At 43.9% G+C, this 22905-nt stretch overlaps 1 protein-coding gene across 5 annotated transcripts in view; it reads right to left on the bottom strand.

Annotated features, from left to right (window-relative positions):
- The window catches only part of tln2b (talin 2b), an 82119-nt gene that overhangs the window by 39993 nt on the left and 19221 nt on the right, over window positions 1-22905 (bottom strand). For all 5 annotated transcript variants that reach the window (XR_013077255.1, XM_076732750.1, XM_076732749.1 and 2 more), the window contains exons 2-9: window positions 9139-9312; window positions 8950-9047; window positions 8629-8758; window positions 7787-7942; window positions 7147-7289; window positions 1921-2048; window positions 1548-1611; window positions 1256-1360 (exon numbers count right to left, since the gene is read on the bottom strand). Coding sequence is in view for 4 of the 5 variants with exons in the window: in XM_076732750.1 (XP_076588865.1) it covers window positions 1256-1360; window positions 1548-1611; window positions 1921-2048; window positions 7147-7289; window positions 7787-7942; window positions 8629-8758; window positions 8950-9047; window positions 9139-9274 (960 nt within the window). In the remaining variant the exon portion in view is untranslated. The remainder of the gene's footprint in view (window positions 1-1255; window positions 1361-1547; window positions 1612-1920; window positions 2049-7146; window positions 7290-7786; window positions 7943-8628; window positions 8759-8949; window positions 9048-9138; window positions 9313-22905) is intronic.

Here is a 22905-nt window from a genome sequence, read left to right as displayed (position 1 = left end):
TTTTTTTTTATCACTGGGTCAAAACGGTGAGCTATGAATGGCACAAAGGCCAATAAGTGGAACCACTTCTGGGTTCAGGGCTCTTACACACAAGGGCAGATAACATTATCCTGGTGTTCACGATATCTTCATACAAAGTTTTATTAAAAGCTTCCATTGTTTCAGGTTATGTTACTTGGACGTCATAATTATCAAGGTTGTACTCAAACAGGAAGTTTGACTTTCTAATCTGAAGTGGGCAGCTGAGGTATTAATCATTTTAAAACGTTTAACCTTGGTTACTGTTGGGGAAAATCTGCTTGTGAAAAAGATGACAATAGAAAGCGGGGTTTAGAGTGTAAACACCTGCATGCATGGCTGCAGCAAACACACACACACAGACTTATTTACTTTCCACGTACAGTATTTCCATATTGCTGTGAAGTTTACAGCAATAGAAGGGCTGCCAGCCGAGAGCCTGCAGTGATTAAAGACTGACAGACGAGAAATGGAAGGTTACAATAAACTCTCAGATGTGCCTCAACAAAGCCAGGTCTGTGCTTTTGCCTTTGCTAGCATCAAGAGGAGAGTGCAGCTGGAGTGAATTATTTAACAGTCTTGAAATCTCCATCACTGCATCCCCTCATCGAACACGCACTCTTCCCTCCATACGCACACACACTCGCACACAAAGACAATCTGAACCCTGCAGTCTGCTTTAACTAACATTCCATTTATCGTCCATTAAGGCCCCAGCAGAAAACTGCACTCTTCCCCTTCTTTTTTTTTCCTGCTCTTTCCTGAAAGGTCGGAACCAAATGGGCTGCTGTCTGAGACCTCTTATAATACCTGCTGATGTGACTTCATCCCATTCGCATGCTGCACTTCCATTCCACTTTTGTGTTCGCCAAAGCAGAACAGAACAGAATTGCTATTGTCACAGGTATTTCCCAGCACCGAGTGTGCGGCTGACCTGCAAACGCACACGCTTCCACACTCAAGTTTCTCTGATTTGTTGCGATAATGGGGTTTTTGGTGTTTTCAACAGGCTTTCATACCTGTTTGAACGGCACAGCACATAACAGAGCCTCTTTCTATCGCAGCTGCCACTCATTAGCGCAGAAGCATTACGTGCCCGTTTCCTCTAATGTAATATTGAAATGACATATCTCAGCAATTATTAAAGGAAAATTCTGATTTTATTTTCATGTCTTCCTCACTTGTATCAAAGTAAAACTTCTTCACTGATGTAAATCGGCGTGGTTGTCGCTCTTACCTTCACCAGGAAGAAGGACACTCCATAGGTCTGCAGGGACCTGGCAAGCTTCACGTATTTCACTTTCGCCTCAATCTCCGTCATCTCTCCACAGTTTTTATGATCCTGGACAAACGACATCAGTTACGTCTCCTCCCCCCTCAGACTGATCATTACATATGTTCCGCGTTACGTTATGCGATCTACATGTTTTTCAGCAGAGAACAAATTACTATAATTCCCATGGGCCACCCGCCGTTTCAAACACATTATTTTCTTTGAGTGCAACATTCGAGCGATGTAATGTACATACTTGGAATATTTTCTTCTCGGAGCCTCTTTGCTTGATGTACTCTTTGGGTAGGAACTCCTTCAGGCTGTGGAGATAAATGACATTTTTACATGGTTACCCTTTTGAGCTACAGGCATTTCCTTCTCTGTTAACATACCTCTGCATATGAGGTCATACTTGTCCTACTGCCTACATGTCAGAAAACAGTTGTAACAGCTGACATCACCCCTGAGCTTTCCACTGGAGGAAATCCCTGAAGCAACAGCCTGTGCTGAAGCAGGAGATAACCACTGTATAGCCACAGCTGTGAACCGAACATATGAAAGCACAGCCCACCGTACAGAGCAGTTGTGAATGTTGGTGTTGATGCATGTTTTGGATTGGAAACGCTTACTCGAGGAATCCGGGCTTGTGTTTGTGCTCCACGTGGGGTCCGAACTGGATCTGAGCCTGGATTCCGGCGAACTCACAGGCTTTATCAAAGGAGACAGGGTGGGATCCATTCAATATATCATCCCTAGCCTGGAGGAGACATGATGAGAGGGGGGTGAAGGGAGGTGAGGGAAAGGCAGAAGCACACATCCAGGAAATGGAAGGAACTACAAAGGCACGAGAATTACCCAAAAATTCACCCAACAGAGCACCGTGATGAACACTTCATTGTGTACTTTGAATGCAGCGTGGCTTCAGAGAGGATGTCTTCTAAGTGAATGACTAAATGTATTTCTAGAGCAGGGACATCATCACTGAGACCCATCGACACAGGGGAGCCAAATAAGATTTGTTTGTGACTATAAACGCCGTTCTGCTGGCTTTCAAATGCAGCAGCTCTCACAATTTGTCATCACAGGCCATTACGTGTTATTAAAAAGGAAAACACATTACACAAATGCATCAGTCTTTCACAATATCCCATCTGCATTACAGAATGGTCCTCAATATGTCAGTGAGGAATCTTAAAAAATGTTTATTTTTTCCCACTGAGCAAAAAAAAAAAAAAAAAAGCTCGTTTGGTGCTGCTGAGACATCACTTATGTTTCACTGCGTTTTCAGGCAGGCTGTCTACATTATCTTCACCATTACGGTAGATGGAAAGGGTGAAGCCTTTGTTGACATCTTTCAAATGGTTGTCAGTGTGTGCTGTTTTCTCCAGGGGGCAGTCAGCTCTGCATCTCTCAGTCTTCTCTCATTCCCTCTTTCGAGTTCACTGCTGCAAAATTAATGGCTCCAAAAGCTGAGAGGCCTTGCCGACAGTGAGAAAGGCTCCACTGGTGCTTTTAGCATTAGCATACCGGTGCGCGGCATGGACTCGACCCATTCTTACATCCCATTACATCAATGAAAAACTAAGCAGCAGCTTACTGCTGTAATGAGCACAACAATCTCCTCCACTCACAATCAAGCCTTTCCCCCAGTTCAATTCACAGTGGAGTACATAAGCTCTCACTGAATACAAGAAGACACTCTAAAATTAGCCCTCACACATGCCATTCACCCCGCCACACTCTGTTCACAAGATGATACCGCTGTGACGTAACATGAGACAGGATGTAAAAGTTCAAATTTTAAAGAAAGTACTTCCTGGTGGATGCAGATTGGCTGTAGAGTACAATGAATTTAAAGTAAAGCCTCAGAAATAATACAATACGATACAATAAAGTAGAATTAAAACAGCAGGATAAGACGAGATGAAACAGCCGTCAGGTAAAAAGAAAAGACACTTCAGGAGAAAGAAATGTTAAAAAGATGTGTCTTTGAAAGGTGTCAACACCTTTAGAAGCCCTAAGACCTCGAAGGAGGCTGTTCCAGAGTTTAGTATGTTATTATCATGTGTTTATCCGGGTCATGTGTTGCTTGTGTGAATTGTTTAATGCAGTGTCAGAAACCTGGACAAACCTATCCTGTTTTTGAGAAACTCAAACGTGCAAGCTAGAGCACTCTGATAGAAATCAGCGTACTACTGGATGTGAAAACCTCATCCAGGTTTTGCAGGTGTGTCATCAACTGGAGATAACGGTCAGTAAAACAAAGGTTATGATGACAGAAAGTAAAAGTCTAATATTGGTAATGCAAAGGATACATATCATCAGTTATTGCTCTCATTTTCCATTACTGGTAATATGGTGAGGGAGCCAATATTCAGCAGGGTGGTAAATGCAACAGTGGCCAAGCAGCCAAAAAACCAAAGTGGGTCCGGAAGTGCTGGACACGAAGATGATCAACAATCTGGATGCTAGTCTCTGAGAGGAGGTAAATAACCAGTTTCTCTGTCTGTGCGGGCAGAAAAGACTTTGCTCTTTGATGAGGCAGCAAGCTTACAGGAGTTTATCAGCAGAGTAAAGTGAGAAGGGTCAGGTTAACAATGGGACACCTGGCACATCAAAATGATCAGTGCTTTGCTCACAATATGCATTATATTATTCAGTTTGGCACTGCTTATATGAGCTTCATTCAATGGTAACTACATACAGTTCAGTAAAGTTTACTATTTAGCTGAGTCATTCCAAATCAATGGTCACACCTCAGATTAAGCAGCTAGTTTACAGGGACATGTCTCTACTTGCCATACAATAAGGACTGGCCATACAATTCCATGAGTGTCAAGACAAGACAGTGAAGACAGACCCTGAATTTCTCATAGCGGATATGGAAAGTGATACAGGCGCTGGTTCTGGGACATTTTAATAGAGCCGCATGAGTGGAAGTGAAGCACAAGACATCAGAAGCTGTGACACATACAGCCTGAGGCAACAACACTGAGGTCAACTAGTCCACCGCGGCCCAGCAGAGCACACAGACCATAACACAGCCTTAAAAAAAAATGCTGACATAGGGGTTAGTATAGCAGCTAAATGCACACAGCGTTCGATCAGGACGGTCTCTAATAAATCAGTGAGTGACGGTATATTGAACAGCTTCATGAGCGAGACAACGCATTGTGAAGACAAATTCAAAAAAGGTTAATTGAGGGCATCGTGGTGGCTCAGTTAGCTACAGTCCTAAACCTGGACCCGCCTTAGCTGAAATCCAACATTCAACCTTTACCTTTTTTTCCTCTATTGTTCTTTTTTTAATAACGCAAAAATCATAAAAAAACATGATGTTATGATACGACATTCTTCAGGACAGCAGGTCCTTGGTTTAATACCATACACGTTATTTCTGTCCTTGCTTTGGACTGTGCTGTCTCATGGTACAAGCAGCATCCTTTAAGAATCAACTAAAGTGAGCAAAAGTAGAAGCAGCAGATCAGGACACACAGGGTGATGCTATAGCTACGGAGGTTTATCCTGGCCTTAGCACAAATACATGACAGCCAGGGAGTGGCCGAGTAGTAAAGGAGATTAGTCTGTTACTGGCAGAGCTCCCGTTATGTGTATGTGTATGTGTGTGTGTGTGTGTGTGTGTGTGTGTGTGTGTGTGTGTGTGTGGGGGCGGTTTTGAAATCATGGAAGCTTCAAATCATTAAAAATGTTTGAGATCATCGCCGATTCGCAGGGATGCTCCGTCACAGAAATGCCAGCAATAATGTCATCATCTGTAGCATCTGAATTCAATAACTCAACGGGTTTCTGAGGACTGAAGGAATTGTGAATGTTGAAGAATGTTAAAGAGGGAAACGGAGGGAATAAAAAGCCGTGATTAAAAAAAGGGAAAAGAAAAAGCCCGGGGTGTGTTCCGTTCGGCTAAAGATCTCTCTTCTGGCTCTGTTTGGCCTTTTTAACACAGTGACAAATTAGAGCCGCTGCCATGTGAGGAGCCTCTGTGATCTGCCTGTGTAACAATCCGAGTGTGTGTCAGAGAGCGAACGAGGGAAAAGACAGATGAGGAAGGGCAACAAAGAGGCAAAAGGAGGCGGGGGCAGGGGGCGGGGTTGTTATTGTGAAAGGAAATATGAGTCTGTGTTGAGAGGAGAGCATGATATGCACTGTGCCGTAATGTGTGCCAGGGCAACAGGGTGGGGATGTGTGCGATTATGTCAGAGTGTGTAGGAGATGGAGAGGGAGTGGAGACAGGCGAACTGGAAGGGAAGGAAACGGAGGGTAAGAAAAATAGAGGCGAAACAGGAACAGACAGATAGAAGGGAGGAGAGCAGCAGGAACAGACAGGGAGGGTGGGTGGCAGAGTGTCTTTTATGAACAGATTCAGGAACTCCCAACACAGCAGGGATTGGAAAGATGAAGAGAGTCAAACACCAGGAACTACATATATTTCAGACATGATATCTCTAAGTTATTGCAGAGATTTCGTGTGGGAGGGCATGAAACAATCTTATTATTAGAGTGCTTCTTTTAAATCATATGCTGCAGCCATTTTTGTGAGTATGTTCACTCTCTCCCGTGCTCTCATAAGATACGTTTGTGTGTGTGTGTGTGTGTGTGTGTGTGTGTGTTTGAGTCCAGGTGTCAGTGGGGAGCTCCCCTCCCCTGGCTGTAGGGGCTAATGTGAACGCAGTGATGTGTGCAGTGAGCAAACCCTGACTAGAGCCGTACTGGACTCAGCTGACCCCCCTCAGGGAACCCCCCTCAGAGTCAGCAGGGCTCCCTCGGTTTACAAAACTGGTAGAACCAGCACTGCTGAGTACACACACACACTCGCAGAGAGGGAGAGACAGAAACTAACTCAGAAAATAGATGCCGCGTCATCCAGACGTAACCTCACGAAGCCAAACTTTATCTCTTTCAGGCCAGATACATGATGAATGTTGGACAAATCTGGAAACACACAGAATCCCTGATTGGCCAGTCAAAATACAGAGGATAGTAGGATGATGTTGCAAAGCTAATGGCCACATTAAAACATCTGGCCACGTCAAAGTTAGAGCCCAACGATGGGCGATGGAGAAAAGAGGAGAGTGACGGTGGGAATCAAAGAGGACCTTTAAGTTGCATTAATCAATATTTTTCTATTAACAGTGGCTCATAAAAACAATAAATAATGTGAAAGGGGTCAAATCAACAGAGAGCTACCAGCAGACTCTGCAGTTCCTCTCAGCTCTAAGGAGCACTTCTTTCAGCTCCTTCTTTTGGTTTTACATCCCTGCAGATTTACTGTGCAGCCAAAGCAGCAGCTGAATTCAGTGAAAATGCTCTCATAAACCTGCAGTATGCTACCTGCCCAGCACCAAACAATGCTTGGACATGGTCAAGGACCAGCTCGTGAACATTGTGGATTCTTTTCTAAGGCGTTGCTGAAGACCAAAACGCAGCTAAAAGGACAGTGAACATTGGACTTGTGTTCAGCAAGTGGACACAAACACGACTCCAAATGTGTGCTAATGCTACGTCTGCTGGATGTCTGATAGCTTTAGAAGATGATAATATGTCATCTGATCCACCCACATTTCAGTCTGTCCAGGCAAGGCCAAACATTAGATGCATGCTACAACACAGCTACTGAGGCTAGTTGTACTGGTCTTGTCTCTCTTTTTAAATAAAACAACACCCCAAAAAAACTGCAAGGTGATTCACACGCCAGCCTGCTTGGGGCTCATGTTGCAGGTTGGGCTGCAACAGCAAAATAAAGTAGGAGAACAGTATGTCGTCCTCTCTCACCTCCTCCTCTTTTTTTTTTTTTTTTTTGCTACGGCAGCATTAAAAGTTGTGTGTAATTGGTTTACCTGAACATAGAGCAGGTTTAGCTGAACGGGGTCCCGCGAGTCCACGTTCTGGTCTGAATAGAAGAACTTGCGCCTGAGCAGCAGAGTCTCGCTTTCCTCCACTCCCTGCTCTCTGAAAGTCCTGCTGTGGTCCAGCCAGTTCACTGCCCAATCAATACACACAGTGTGTTATCATATGCACTGAAATGACCAGACATTCACTTCACATGGATGTGACCAGAGGAGGATGCTGATGGTGGAATTAACCAGGAGTTGGATTCGAAAAGACGTCCGACTGGCAGACAGATGAGCAGACAATCTATGAAATTATTCATGGGGAAGTGAAAATCTGGACGGGGCATAAACGGCGTCATTTGCATGATTTTCTGCTGAGACGAAAGCCAGTTTTCAGTCAAAGTTGGAGGGCGATTTATATAGATTCACATGTTTCAAAATTTAATTGGTGTCCTCTGGGGAAAAGATAACACTGGTAATTTCATTAAACTTTGATATGTCCACGCAATAAATTAGACTTGAGTGATAAAGCACATGTCCGGATGATGGCGTTGAGTCAGATTCATTAATGTGCAAATAAGAAACGGGCGCAAAGCCATCAAGATACCAACAACGCTTCTGGAGGCTACTGCAAGCTCGCACTCACAGTCATCATCTGTGTGGAGTTTGGCTTTCAGCTTCTCCATCTTCCTCTCATCTCGCAGCAGCAGCGTTCTGTCTTTCTTCAGCGTCCCCATTCCATCCTCCTTCTTGTCCTCCGTCATCTCCTGAATGAGGGAGTACTCCTCATAGTTGGTGATTCCTGAAAAGGGCGAAAGTTAGCCGGTGGGGGTGGGGGGTGGGGGGGGGGGCTCAAACCAGCATAATAGCTAATGCTGTGACAGAGAAAACGTTTCTGAAATTCCCTTGCACTCTCTCTCTCTTTTTTTTTATCTCTTTCTCTCGGCTTTGAAACACAAGTGAAGGAAAGCTGGTACAGAGCCAGCAAACTAAAATGGGAGCCGAGGAGGGGAAGAAGCCAAGCAGAAAGACCTACTCTAAACAAACATTTTCCAATAAAGCTATCTGCCAGACTCACATCCCTCTCCTCCTCACCCAATTGAGCTTGATAGCAGCCCATTATAATTGAAATATACTGCTTAGGGAACACCTCTGTGACAGGCTAGGATGGCACGGTCTGGCCCTGAGGAAGAACACTTCAGCATTTATTAGAAATAAGCTTGTTTGAGCTTGATAAATCATGCCCATTGTGCTCTAAACAAAAAGCGATTAGGGCTTTATCAAGCGTACATGAATGCTCCGAAGTGCTTAACAAATGCTGCTGTTGAAAAATGAATTTCAGGGCACATAAGACAGTAACATAACAACTCCGTATGAGGTCAAGTGGTATGCCTTGGACTAAAAATAAAACGCAGGATGAATAATTCAAGCGTCGGACGAGGGCTTGACAAGATCCATTTTAGCAGGACTTGGAGACCTATCACCTACCGATTCGGCTGCATATGGTGACGAGCAGCTCCCCGACTGTTTTTGAGTCATCCACCATGATTGTTTTAACTGCGCCGTCCAGCATTTTGATCTTCTGCGGCCTCTGTTTCTTCTTATACTCCAAGACATCCTGAGAAAACAGGAGAGGAAGCACAATGACGACCACAACCCGGCCGAATGCTCTGGACGGTGAACCGCGGTCGCTCGCAGCAGGCAGGGAGCCTTAAACATCTCACTTCCCACTTGAATATTCAAATCACTTTAGGAGATGGTAAGTGACACTGACAGCTCTCCACCCCTAACTATATGACTTAATCTTACTCCATTTCGCAGCATGTAGTAATCCAGGGTTCTTCCAGACTCCAGCCAGATTCCTTTCCTGGGATCATCATCAGAGAGGAAGAGGCCATAATCTGAAGCTGAAAAACAAAGTGGAACACAGCACGGAAATGTAATCCCCTATAGATTTCCATTATGTAAAGGGAATTTTCTGAGTCACCGTCCACCAACCTTGTCCTGTCTGGGCTTCCGGGACTCTCTCTCTGATGATTCTGCAGGCATCGTACACGGGCGTGGACGGTTCAAACTGCATCGTCTTCACCACGTTGCACTGGCGTACGCAGATCTTTAGCGACAAAGCCACCATCTTGGTGGGTAGTATAATGGCCTCACCGACCTACACACCTGGAAAATACAGCGGTTGAAACACGGTGAGTGTGTGAGGTCAAAGTCCCGGCTATTATCCCAAATAACTGATCTGTGTTACGACTGGCGTCAGCAGGTCGTTATTAAAATGTATTAAAATGTCCTCTCGAACAACAATCATGCTTGAGAGTGTGAAGAGGAAGTGTCAGAGGCAGAATGCAACAACGCAAAGCACGGAGCAGAATCCTTGCAGTCATGTCCTTGGGGACATTTTCACGTGCGAAACTGAACGTGTGCCATGTCGTACCCCTGCCTCGGCAGCTCCTCTTTCTCCCCTGCTGTTCTGATATTAAAGGGTTACTCGAGTGAAAGGTTCTGCCTGATTGCAGCGTGTGTAGAATTAGCTGAACGAAGGCAAGCGACACAACCTTTCAGCAGAAAAAGGGAAATAAGAGCAAATCTCTCTAATCGTTAGGAATAACAGGAGCCGAGTCAAAACAGAGAAAATGACATCCCACCGCCGCATCATTATTCGCTCTTCTCCTGGCTTGCACTCTCCCCCAGAAGCAGCAGACTTCACGGTGAGGCAAATCAGTGGGTGTTTTGTCACATACTGCAATTACGGTGAATCAAGTCAGGTATTCTGAGATTCTCGTATGCACAAAAAAGGAAAGAGAGTGATACTGCAGAGCGTTTCTCCTCTTCCTTGACCTTGGCTTGAAGGGGGAGAGGGGTGAACGTGATAAATAGGGCCATCTACACCTGGGAGGCTCTCTGCCTTGTATTTAGACACATTATATAGACCAAAATTGAGTTTTTTGTAAACAAGAATTAGCCTGTGGCACAACCAAGGCCAACCCATCTCTTCTAGAGAAGATGGATATGATTCAAGTTATCAAGTTTCCATTCTAAATTAACCTTCTAACCATTTTCTCCATGAGCTGATTAACCAGGTAACTGCTGGGTCCATAAAATATCAGAATGTACTGAAAAATGCCCCTCACCATTTTCAAAAAAACAGGTTGACATATTGGCCATAAAGGTCCAGTGTGTAGGATTTAGGAGGATCTCTTGGCAGAAATTGCAAATACATTTAGTTTGATGTCATAGAAGACTAAGAAATCAGCAAAAAATCACTGAATCAATAATCAAGTATCGAAATGGCTGCAGACAGATTGTCTGGCTGTCAACTAATCAATTAATCGACTAATCGTTTCTACTATATTCCAAATTCTACTTCAAGACGAAAAGAATTCGGCTCTTTCTCTCCACGGCTGGATGTGAAGGCAAAAGTTCAAATCGTCACACTGACACGATTCAGATCTCAGCCACACTTGGAAACAAAGAGTTTTTTTGTGCTCGGGATTCGCAGCTCATCCACAGGCCCCCTTTGAGCTGGAGCAGAGAAAGTCTGAGAAGTAAATTTTCTATAATGATGGAGTGGTGAATGAGCCCGCCTGTGACTGTGGCTCTGTCATGGCCATGTGTTCCTCTCCAATAGCGCCTCTGCTTCCCTGAGTTTTTCTTCATACAAAGTGGGAAAGACAAGCACAAAGAGGAAGGGGTAATGGCGCCGCATGAGCTCTCCTCTATGCAGGCTGGCAGAGAAGCCCCACCGAGTTTTTGTCATCCAGCTCTTCCACAGACACTCTCTTCTAGACAAGCAGCTTGAGACCACAGACTGACAACACGGCAGGCTCACAATGTAGACTCACAGGTAACGACGTCCACACACACATGCACACACACACACCGAATAGAAAGCCTGAAAATGTCTGTATTTTCGCAGAAGTTTCTCAAGGATTTCGACAGGTCGATCTCTGCCAAAAAAAAAAAAAAAAACAGCTCTGACAACAGGTATTTGTCGGTCTGCCGCTGAAGCAACAGTCACTTTAGCATCTGTGGTGAATAGCATCAGTCACTTCAGAGGGTAAGTGCTGCAGTAACCACATGATGAAACCCAGGAGGATAATGATAATCCCCGAGCTTACAGTAGTGTGAGAGCACATTTTTCACAAGGATCCTCGTGCAAACACTCCAATGCAGCCAGCTCCTCATTAGCTCTGCATACAAGCAGGGATGGATCGACGTCTGAGAGAGAGGAGCGATGAGAAGCAACTCACTGATGTTACTCTCTGTTGAGTCTTATTTATTATCCCCTTGAGATCACTAGGTAGACCTAAAAATGTCATTTCAAAACACTATCTCCCGTGACAATCACTACGCCGCCAGAAAAGAGCCCTGCTTCGAATTAGATTTGTTCTCTACTCTAAGTATTAAGACATGAAAATGGCCAAAGAGCAGCTTGCTGGAGAGTCTAAACATGGACAATTCAATAGAGACCAGGAAAGGCAGGAGCCATCTGGAGAGGATACAGCTCTAATGACTGACTGTAATACCAGCAGCCCGAGAGCAACAACTGCTGCGATTACTGCACCAGTCTGTCACACAACAACCAAGGAGGTGGCCCAGCAGGAAACTCACACAGTGCTGGTCCAGGCTGGAGCAGTTTGTCTGGACCAGCCTTCCAAATGCCTCCGACAGAACAACAAATTTGAAGCAGAGTGACCCTTGAGAGCAGAACAGGGTGTGGATGAGAATGAATAACATTCCTTCAAGGACGCTGTGCAACAGCTCTGTGCAGGGGAGCTTCAATTTTTTTATTCGATCAATACGGCAGTAAATGCCTGTGTGTTTCTCACGTGGCCTGGAGATGAAGATGTAAGACATGCAGAGTGCAAAAAAAGATCAGCAAGAGGTGTGTCCGGGCTGCCCAGAGGCACGGCCATTATTTAGAGCCACTTTGGACATGTTCAATGCAAGGAAATCAAATGGCGATTACTGTGCTGCATGTGTTACCCACACTGCACAGTTTACAGCAGACGTCACCGGTCGGTTGTCTTTTCAATCAATCTGGGCATCATGTTTTGTGAAATAGACAGTATGCTGTCTAAACAAATGAAAAAGCTGAAGTACTCTGATTTATTACCAGCAGGAAGGAGAAAACCTTCCCGGCCTGTTGAGCACTGAGAAACAGAAAATACTAAAAAGAAAGCACCTTGAGTTAGTTAGAATGGAAAATAATAACTAATGTAGAGTCTATATGATCCCACATCTAAACCACCCCCCCACACTGCTTGAGGATTTTCAAGGTCAGTCCATTGAAATGAGATCAGGAGACAAACAGCAACGATTCCTTGATAAACAAGATACTTTGGACTCTTTCTTTTAAAGCAGCATTTGTGGGCAAAAACAGGAACAGAGATGCAAACATCTCTAGTCTTACTTACACAATTGGCAGCAATTATTGCAAGTATAAAAACAGCCACTGTGGGATAAAAGGTAGATTAGTATGGCGCCTCTAAAGCGAGCACTACTGTTGTATTGTAAAGAATGACGATTAGAGTTTAACAAGCTGCGATGCAATTGAAAATAACCCCAAAGCTCAAATTAAATAGCCAGTGAAGCAGCAGGGAAACACTGTGGCTGCAGCCTTCACTAACCTCACAAATACATTGAACTGGCATTTACCATAGCATATTATCTCCGTCCTGGTGGACCATTACTATTGTTTAATTTAAGCATGTAGTGTGTCTGTGGCACTGAAAGGAGGGGCTGAGGGTAATCCTTACCTCAGCAGTTCTCAGGACTGTTGAGAACAGCAGGATTAAAGCATGTGTGCATTGAGAAAATGCTAATTGGCTAAATTGCTGCACACCACACCTCCTTCTCTCTCCTCCTTACATCCTGCCCGATGCTCCGAGCACAACATCGGCCTTTTGTCGCCGCCTGAACGAAGGCTTGACCGAGGTCGGTTTCCTGCAGACGCGCCGTGTGTCTCTGGAGCCTCAGAAACGTCCAACGGCAGGTCACAGAGCAGCCAACGAGGGTTGATGCTATGATCATCTGCGTGTTCAAATTCCTGCAAACAAGCAACTCCATGTCCGTTCCGCTCCGCACTGGAGAGACGTGCCAAGGTCAAGTGTGTGACTTCCACCAGATGTGAAAGCCGTATCTAAATGTAATCATTCTGAGCGCATCGCATCCTAATTTGAATATCGTAAATCAGACGGTACACCAGCGGTAGGCATTAATCAACCACCATAAATGCGTCGTTATGTGAGCGTGCATGAGTGTGAGGCACACTTGATTTACAACTAACGTAAAGCAAATTATTATACATCTATTTAATAGCCCGGGGCTGTAATCTAAGTAGCGCATGGGGCCACAGAGACATCATTCTGTCAGCTTGCCTTCACCATATTAATAACATGAGGAGGATATGATTGTGGCACACTGATGCAAAAAGTCACATATTTGTAAGCTGCCGAAAGAGTGATGGATGGAGCAGGCTTGTTTTTTTCAGAAGGCGCAGAGACAGTAAAAATACAGTTATTACAGCACTGCATCTTTTCAGAAGGTAGATGTAAAATTAAGCATGGCCTCTGTTCCATGTACCGTTTCCAGATGTCTGCCTTCTTATGCCTTGCAGGGACCACATTCTTTTTTTTTTTTTTTTTTTTTTTTTTTTAAATCAAGATGTCCTTGTGCTCATTTCCTTGCAAAGAACACCGACTGAATCCGGAGTCCACCTCAGTACGATTCAAATAATTAATAAGTCAAAGGCTTTCACCTCCACCCTTATCACTTCCTCCATACGTTTCATGAATTAATTAATCCTTGCTCCAGCAGAACACAGCAATCACCGGACGTTATTATGAAGCAGAACTGACCCTCGCTATTTTAAGTTCGCCAGGATTACTATGAACGAGCTGTCACATTTTAAGTGGCTTGCGTGGTATTATTTCACTTAGCAGAGTGCTAGTCAAGTAGTGGTTGCCGAGATTAAAAATTTCCACATTAAAAACAAAAGAAAAAAGAAAAAGAAAGACAGGCATCAAACCCACGCTGTAAATTCAGAGCCACACACACCTTGCTGCTATGACCCACTCTTTGGACTACAGGCTTTGCTCCCAGGCAACACACTCTGCCGTAATGCAATTCTGAGGGTATAGACACTGACAGAAATTATGAATCTTGCCCTTGTCGCGGGGAGGGAGAGCAGCTCCTCTTACACTAAAAATATCCAGCGAAGTAGAGCGTCCTCCAGCAGCACCGCTTCAAAAGCATCCATAGCCGAAGCGGTGCAATAAATGGAAGCACTTTCCTAGCTGGGAAAGACGATTTCGAGAACACCCACACCTATTTTTCTATCTATTCTAGTCATTCTCAAATTGTAATTCTTGAGGATTATAACGCAAATAGCAAATACTTCAGGACAATGAGACATTATAACAGTGGGTAGAGGAGGCACTTGGCTCAGATGCATCACTATTGAGATATTATTGGTTTAGACTGTCTGGCATCAATACACTGAAGCTTACACGGCACAGAGTTATCAATACTGCATGTACCATCCCTCATTTCGAGATGTGAAGAATGAGCTTCCTGATAGATGGAGACAGACAGAGCTACTAGAGGAAGAGAGCTCCACCCAGCAGCTGCAGGCAGTCAACCGCTGAACTGGTCCTCCAGTCAGCCAGTGCACCGACTGAGGGGTTGACCCGGCGTCTGAGTCAGTCCCTCACTGGGAGCGGTGCTTAATGGTGACCCAGTCAGATGCTGCTCAAATATTTTTATTTCATTATGCACACAGATGGATGCAGATTACCCTAAAACAACAAAGGACTGAACCCACGGTGATTTCAAGATCATTATCTGCCACATTTTAAACCATAAACCTCTTTTACAGTACGCAGCCTCTGGTCCACTAGCCTACATCTGGTTTTTGACTGAGAACTATGCCAGACTATGTGATGTAATGATATGTAACCAGGAACATGTTTGGAGTCAGTAGTTCAGTGTAGTGGACTTCAAAACGGGCACACAGCAAGAAGAAGCCAGCGAGTTGGTCAAAAAGTTTTATGTTTGGTCAATCAGTGTTTCCCAAAGCCCAAAATATTAATTTTACTTTCATAGAAGAGTAAAGAAGACAGGAAATATTCACATTGAAGATGCTGGAATCAGAGAATTTGACCTTTTTTTTCTTGTAAAATGACTCCGACACCGAATACTTATTAGTTACCCATTCATTTAATAGTTGACAACAAACGTTAGCCTGCTACGTTACGTGATGATTCAAATGCTCAAATGCTGACAGGACACTTTCTATGGCTTGATGAAGAAAGTTAGCGCAATTGTTACTCAAAACAGTTTTTGTTAGATTGTTGAGCTGCTGATGAGGTCTGTGCGTTTGATGAGCAGAGTCGAAGCTGCAGGCGAGCCGTGGAGAGGCAGGTGGAGATAGAGACGGAGACTGCTTACATCCATGATTACTACATGAAAGCAAAGGTGTAGAGTTACATCTAGGTCAATGTAAGGCATGAAGGGATTTATTCATGGAAAAGAGAGGAAGGTCAAACGTTAAACCTAACATAAAGTGCTCTCTGTCACTGAGGGGCACATCACCAGGCATTACACCAATGTGCCCACTATGGGATTGGGAATTTTTTTTTTTACATATCTATTCCATGCCACATAATTAAGGTATGTAACTGCTGTATTTATGACTATTATGAGGAGGAAATACTGAACAGGTGCTTGTCAAGTGGTTTCAACCACTCAACTTGCACAGATTTGCCTATTATGTACTGCTCACTGCACACCATATGGATAGTTTGATGTCAGCACAATGCAGTGGGTTTATGCAGGAAAGGATTTCTTCCGCATAAATACCCCCAGAATATAGTTTCACACCAGCAAAGATGCAACAGAGTTCTCATTTTTGGTAAGTAATCAAAACATTTACTTCCTTTCTGAGCCCAGTATTAAAGCAAAACAGGCAACTAAAGTCAAATAAAGTATATTAGAGTTCACACTGTAACATAAACCTGACCCCAAGTACAGTAGACAGCAACCAGGTTATAGTCACTAAATCAGCTCATCCAACACACACTTACAGTTTGAGATGCTGCTCACAGAAACACGGTCATTGCTTGCTGTTCTCACACTTACTATAAAGCATAAACTCAGTGCATTCAAACATTATGGGTTGGTGTACCATAACTAATGTTTCAGGGACCAGAAACCCTGGTATGGGCATGTGAACGACAGCAGGCGGAACGGGGCGCAGTTCACATCTTTGTCAAACAAAACGACAGCTTCATTTAAACCTTTTTACCCCTGAACAACCTGAGGTGATTGATAGTTTTGGCACTTGGCTGGCTGGGCATGATTTATTCAGTTTCTTCTTCCTCCTCTCAGATGTGTTTTGCACCTGTAGACATAGGGCGAGAAGCTGACCTGGAAGCACAGTTTGTTTGTTATTTCAGATGCAACCTGAGGGCTATCAGTGAAGTGTGCTCAGCTACTTTATGCGTACTGCTGGATCGCACAAATCACAGGAGGAGATATGATGAAGTGCGGTGACGCCACGTTCTGCTGTATTTATGGGGGTTTACTTGATTTGTGAGGGCCAGTTTAACATAGAAATGAACCCACCTCTCAAAAGCAGGCGCAGATTTGTGGATTGTGGATTACAGGAATGTTAAAAGGGTGAAAAGAAGATGTACACGAACTGGCCTTATGCATGTTCTACAGAAATCAAAGAGGGGTGATGGAAGGCTGGGCTGAATTATTTCACAATAATAAGGAATGAACACAGTATCTGACCTGTTCATGACATGAAACACAGTCGGAGGGGGTGTGCTCATTAAATGTGCTTCTCAGCTAGCTTTTAGCAGCTGTGGCAAATGTTTCTCAATTACATTATTTCATTTAATAACTATTTCTAATTCAGCATCACAACATCCTCATTGGCCCTTGATCCAGAATCCGATTTCTGTCAAATCTCACTCCTCAAGTGTGACTTCTGGCCTCGGCTTTGCTTGCAGAATATGCATGAAAGGCAGCAGCCAAAAATGTAGAAACTGATGCTACAGTACCTTTGCAAATCAAGGAATTTTGCTGGTGCACGCAGAATAAAGAGGATGGAGCTCATATACAATAAAACATTCATACACTAAAATAGATGAATTCCCAGTGGCAGCACAACCTACTCGAAATAGAAAATATTTCATTAGATTGCAAAATATAATTAAATCCAACACAGTGCCCTCCTATAGGTTCTTTCAGCCATGTCACTCAAAGCAATAAGGATAGCAATAACAAACCCTCCTTTTCTCCTCTGTTCAACACTGCACAATGCTGTAGAAAGACTATGTGCCAGCCATACAGTATAACATAACTGAAAGCTATTTTATCAAATGCAGACAGACAGGCACAGCGAGATTAAGACAACTCCTCAGATGTGACAGTAATTAGTGCAAGAATATGTAAGTACAAGGCAGACTCAGCTTGCGAAACCGTTGCATCACAATTACAAAGTACAAAGGTCACAGTTAAGATGCCAGCCCAGCTCTCAGTATCTCAGCGCTGATCTGTCTCCCGGCACCACGCAACAAAATCAAGCTGATGCAGCCTTTCCTTGTAAAAAGCAGCAGCTAGGAAGAGCGACCTGCCAAACATGACTTTATGATACAACGGAGTCTGACAAAAAGCAAAAAATGAACAACACACAAACTTTTATTAACTCACGTGGGAGTTCATGCCTGAGACTGTAGCAAGAGCAAATCAGTACCGTCAGTAGAGGGTGAGGTGAATGTGGGAGTTTGTGTGCATGACTACACACATATGCACAAATGCAAAAAAAAACAGGCTTCATTGACTTCAATACCATAAAGATCATCAAGCCGCGGGCTGTGAGCAGGCGCATTAGGCGATGCTCTCACACCTCTGGCTCCCACGATCAGTATATTCTGCCCGGAGTGTCGTGTCCTTTAAATCAGGCAACTCCAATCTCTGGTCTGCGCTGCCTCCCCAGCACTGAGCCTCTCTCTCATACTTCAGTAGCCGACTGCCTACTACCACTTGCATGCTGATTACAGTATCAAGAGCAGTGGAACGGAACATGCACTGGCTTCTCTCCAAAAGTGTGATACACCGAGGGACTCTATCAGCATTTTATATCCTCTGGCATGCTGTAAAGGAAGAGACTTGACACACAAAGGCAGAGATCCACTGTTCTGCCTCTTTAAGCAAACCAAACATTTAGCTGAGAACACCACAAGCAGACAGAGCACTTTAATCATGAAGTCCAGTTCCTATTAGTTTCTCCTGCACAACGTATTGTGTTTTTATCTGTACTCTTAGCGAGCTCAGTGGACTGGAGCGCTAGAAAAGGCAACACTCACCCACATGGTAAACCATGGTCTCTATAGCAATAAAATCCCCTGTTGATGGTGAGTGAAACCATGCTGTTGCATGAGAGGAGGTTCAGGGAGAGGCCATGTTGTTGGCCCATTGTTTCCAGATCAGCAACTCTGCCCCCAGTTGCCATGGCTGCTGCTGTGCCCACCTTTTCCTGGACTTATAAGGCTGGACAGCAGCAGCAGCAGCAGCAGCCACATCCACACTGCCCTCAGGGTCCACGGCCGCAACTACTTCCAGGGTCATGTGGATGTAGGGTACGCTCTGCTGTGATTTAAGGATTTCAGCTAAAGTCAGCTTTTAAATGTCAAGCAGACAAGGTCAGAGAGAGCGCTTTGACAAGGTTAAGGGCTGCTTTAGCTGTGCACATGACGACGATACATCCGCGGTTTCATCCAGGAGGCCTCTCAGCTATCCTGTCACAAGTACATGGAAATGTTGAGCAGAAAAAGAGATTGAGGGAGTTGACTTTGATTCACTTTGATAGAGCGTGTCTGAAAAATGAAAATACCTCTCTGTGAAAGTGTCACTTCAGCTTCACCGCTTTGTTGAAGGTTCCACGGAGAAACATAATGTAACATTTTGTGTGGAGAGCTGCACTGTGAGAATGAGGAACTGTCTGTGATATCGCCGACTGGTGCATTGATCCCCACAGTGCAGTCAAGAAGACGTACGTGTGCAAAGACGGGTAGACACAGATTGCACAGAGAACACTTAAGCAAGAGCCTTTTCCCTCCACTCACTCAATTAACCAAACAGCCTTCTGGAGTGTGTTCCCTCCCAGAATGATGAATGATCGGTTAACATCTAGAGCGCACAACAAAAGCTGAAAGCAAACCGTGCAAGGCCAGGGCAAATGAAAAAACTCCATCATTCAGTTAACTTGGGAGTACATTCCAAGCACAGTATCGTTGCGCGATTCCTTGCAGCTTTGTTTTTCTCTCAGCACGGGCTAAAAGCACTGGAGAATCAAATGTTTAAATTGGCCGGAGAAGGCGTACACAACAACTTTCCCTCAGACAAATACTGTACACTTCAGAAAGTTCTTCAAGCGGAGGCTGTGCGCAGGACGCCCGCAGACAAATTGGAAGTCTCTTCTGAAGGTTGTCTCAAAGGCGGACAGGTTTTAGCCCGATAGTTCTCTGCTTTATTCTCCTGCTACAATCACCAGGTGAGGAGAGGTGCTATATGAACTAAATGCATTTCTTATTTGTCTCACTTACGTGGGCATATCTTTGTGAGAAAAGGGAAAAATTTCTGGTTTTTAAATGCAATGAAATCATTCAGAGTAAAACCGTGATGCTCTCCAAAGTGGTGACCATCTCTCTTTTCCTTCTAAGAAAGCCTCATCAAATATTGAAGTTCAAAACAAACATAAATATATCATGAGTTCAAAGTCAAAGGCTCATTTGCCAAAAAAGAGATATCTCCGTTTGTATTTATTTTCCTGAATCACGCTTTTTTGTGTGCCTTCCAGGGAATACCGATCAAACTGCCTTTGGGTTGTTGTGATAAAGATATCTCATTTTCTCCTAATTTTCATAAACCATGTTTTTTTTTTTTTTTTTTACTGGGCACTCTAGGGAACATCAATCAAACTGGTTCATTTTTTAAGACTGCCTTTTATCCATTTTAGCAAGTGTAAACCACTCTGATACTCTTGTCGTTTCAAAAATAGTTGAAGGAAATGTCTTGTTGAATGTTTACTTCGTTCAAACTAAAAATCCCGCTTTGTAGATATACTCAAAATAAATAAAAAAATACACACAAAAACGTGACATAATTACAGAATTACACTGACAACAGCCCATGTAATCAGTTCCACCCTTTGGATCTAGAACATGTGAAACATATAGTACTGCAAACTATATCCTCAATTCAGGGAAACATACACTACATATTGAAGAAATCTTAAGCCATCCGTGATTTCCTTCACTAGTTTCCCACCTCTCTTACTGGCTTTCCACGCCTGAACTTTGTCCAAGTGTTCCTGATTACTAGGAACAAACACTCCTGGCTTGAATCTGCCTCATAAACATCTGGTCAACTAACCACCCACCCACCCACACTCAGCATGCATACCCTTAGCATATTGTGCAATGGGGTCAACTGATGAGAAGCATGCTGACTGCTTGAAATTCTTCCTGCGCACGCTTCCAGCACGAAGCCGAGGGGACGGGTGGGAAAAGCAGTGATACACCTCTGGGCACATTTTGCAGCTGGACCTATATTGAGATAGAGGAGCCACTCGATATGGAGTAGAGCATGTAAGGGATGCTGCCATGCTTAGTTAAGGACTCACAGGCTCACTATTTCATGCTCCACATCTACTGGTTACCATAGCAACGCTGGTTTTGGGCAATTCCCAGGTCAGGTGGCTTCTGTCAGCTCCAAAGGAAAAAAAAGGGCCTTGTCTAAGCAGTGCAGTTCGCAAAAAAAAAACAAAAAAAAACAATGAAAGATTAAAGGCTCTGACTTTCATTAGCGGTTCTGAAGATGGTCACTGAAGTTCCTTCGACGGCTACACACAGCTAGTGTTTAAAGAGACAAGCTGTCACTGCGACAGATCAACCGGAGCGTGTCTGAATCACTTTTACTCAACTTACTACGCAGTTTCTCATGAGGCTAGATAAAAAGATTCAGCCCTTAAGTGTTCAAGAATTTCACTAGAAGACTGAAAATGCAAAACAAAACCAAGGCACAAACAGGAGTGGCATTATGCAAGAGCGGCACTATTATTACTGCTGAATCACAGCTTTTGTGACTCAGCAAAATATAAGCTACAAAACCAAAAGCAACAGAACCTCTCCCATACGCAGTCAAGTGACATTTGTAAATATAGTCACTGTTCTATGCAGTTTCCCTGCGCTACTTTGTGAGGACAAACTAAAGGAAAGACTCATCTGTTTTTCATCTGTGTTTCATTGTTTATGCTTCAACTGTGCAAAAACAGTAAGTGCAGCGAGCAGGATTTGCTATATACCAAACGTGTTAGTGTGAACCACAATAAATGGATCAGAATTTCGGAAGACTGGCTGTATATCCAAAGGGCTTTACAATTACAAGCTGGTCATTATGACAGCATGGGTGCAGTTGAATGCCCCAGTGTGGGTTTCATACAAACAGAAGCAGCGGGAGCCGATCATTAGGTGCAGGCGTCTGCAGGGCCGGGTCCCAGTAGCTCAGCCGGAGCCTGTGTGAGAGGTTCTCCGTCTCGCTGGGGAAGTCCAGAGGGAACATGCCGCAGGCCAAGAGCTCCCCCGTTCTCGGCTTTTTAACCTGATTACTGTAATGAGCTTAGAGACTGTTGGATGCACAACATCTAATGTGGATGCAGACATACACACTGCACTCACTCTCACTGGCAGCTGGATGCAAAGTGCATCATCGGGCTCAAACCTAGCATCGCTAGGCGGCTCATTGGCCATAGAAATCGTTAGGGTAATGGATGACAACAGGAAACTGCTATTTGGCCGAAGGTGAAGAGGTAGCTCAGAGAAAAGTTGTCAAATACCAAGAAATGATGGCAGCCAAAAATATATACGTGAGGTTTGTGCATAAAAGCCCACAGTTACTCGTCACTTCTCTTGAGTTAGATCCATTTAAGGCTACGACGGTTTTCATTGATGATTAATGTGTTAATTTTTATCTAAATTAATTGATAAGTTGTTTGGTCTAAAAATGTCAGAAAATGGCGATCACGTCGATCAGTGTTTCTCAAAGCCCAAGATGACATTCTCAAATGTCTTCTTCTGTGCACAACCCAAAGATATTCAGTTAACTGTCACAGGGGAGCGAAGAATTTAGGAATTCACATTTAAGAGGCTGGAATCAGAGAATTTTAACTTTTTTTTCTTTCTAGAAATGAATCAAATCGATCAGTCGATTATGAAAATAGTTGCCGATTAATGTAGCAGTTGACAACTAATCGATTAATCGTTGCAGCTCTAAATACGTTTGACATTCAGGTCGTGATTGAAGCACTACACACCTGATAATCAAGCTCATACTATGCCTCCTGAAAACAGGTGGCTCACCTTTACTCACCTTCAGACAAACACTCTGCCTCTGTGTCTGTATACTAATAAAGGTTAAGGACAAATCACTGGATTGTCTCAGTCATATAAACTCAAAAGTAATGATTCCAGCTCCCTGGACACTGTCCAGCGCTCCATGAATAGTTGGCCGGCATTTAAAGCAAACTGACAAACCTCAGCAACGACAACACCAAGATGCACCACACCCCTCGTGTTCTCAGGAGATAAGTGAACATCTACTTGTACTAGCCTGCATGAGGGATAAGACACATGGTTCAGAAACAGTCCTGAGCATATGTAGTACTTGATGGATAGGACTTCTTGTACA

Source organism: Chaetodon auriga, chromosome 6 (assembly GCF_051107435.1).
Source record: "Chaetodon auriga isolate fChaAug3 chromosome 6, fChaAug3.hap1, whole genome shotgun sequence".
Classification (NCBI taxonomy): domain Eukaryota; kingdom Metazoa; phylum Chordata; class Actinopteri; order Chaetodontiformes; family Chaetodontidae; genus Chaetodon; species Chaetodon auriga.
Note: the sequence above shows the minus strand (reverse complement) of the source record. Positions and strands in the feature narration are given on the sequence as shown.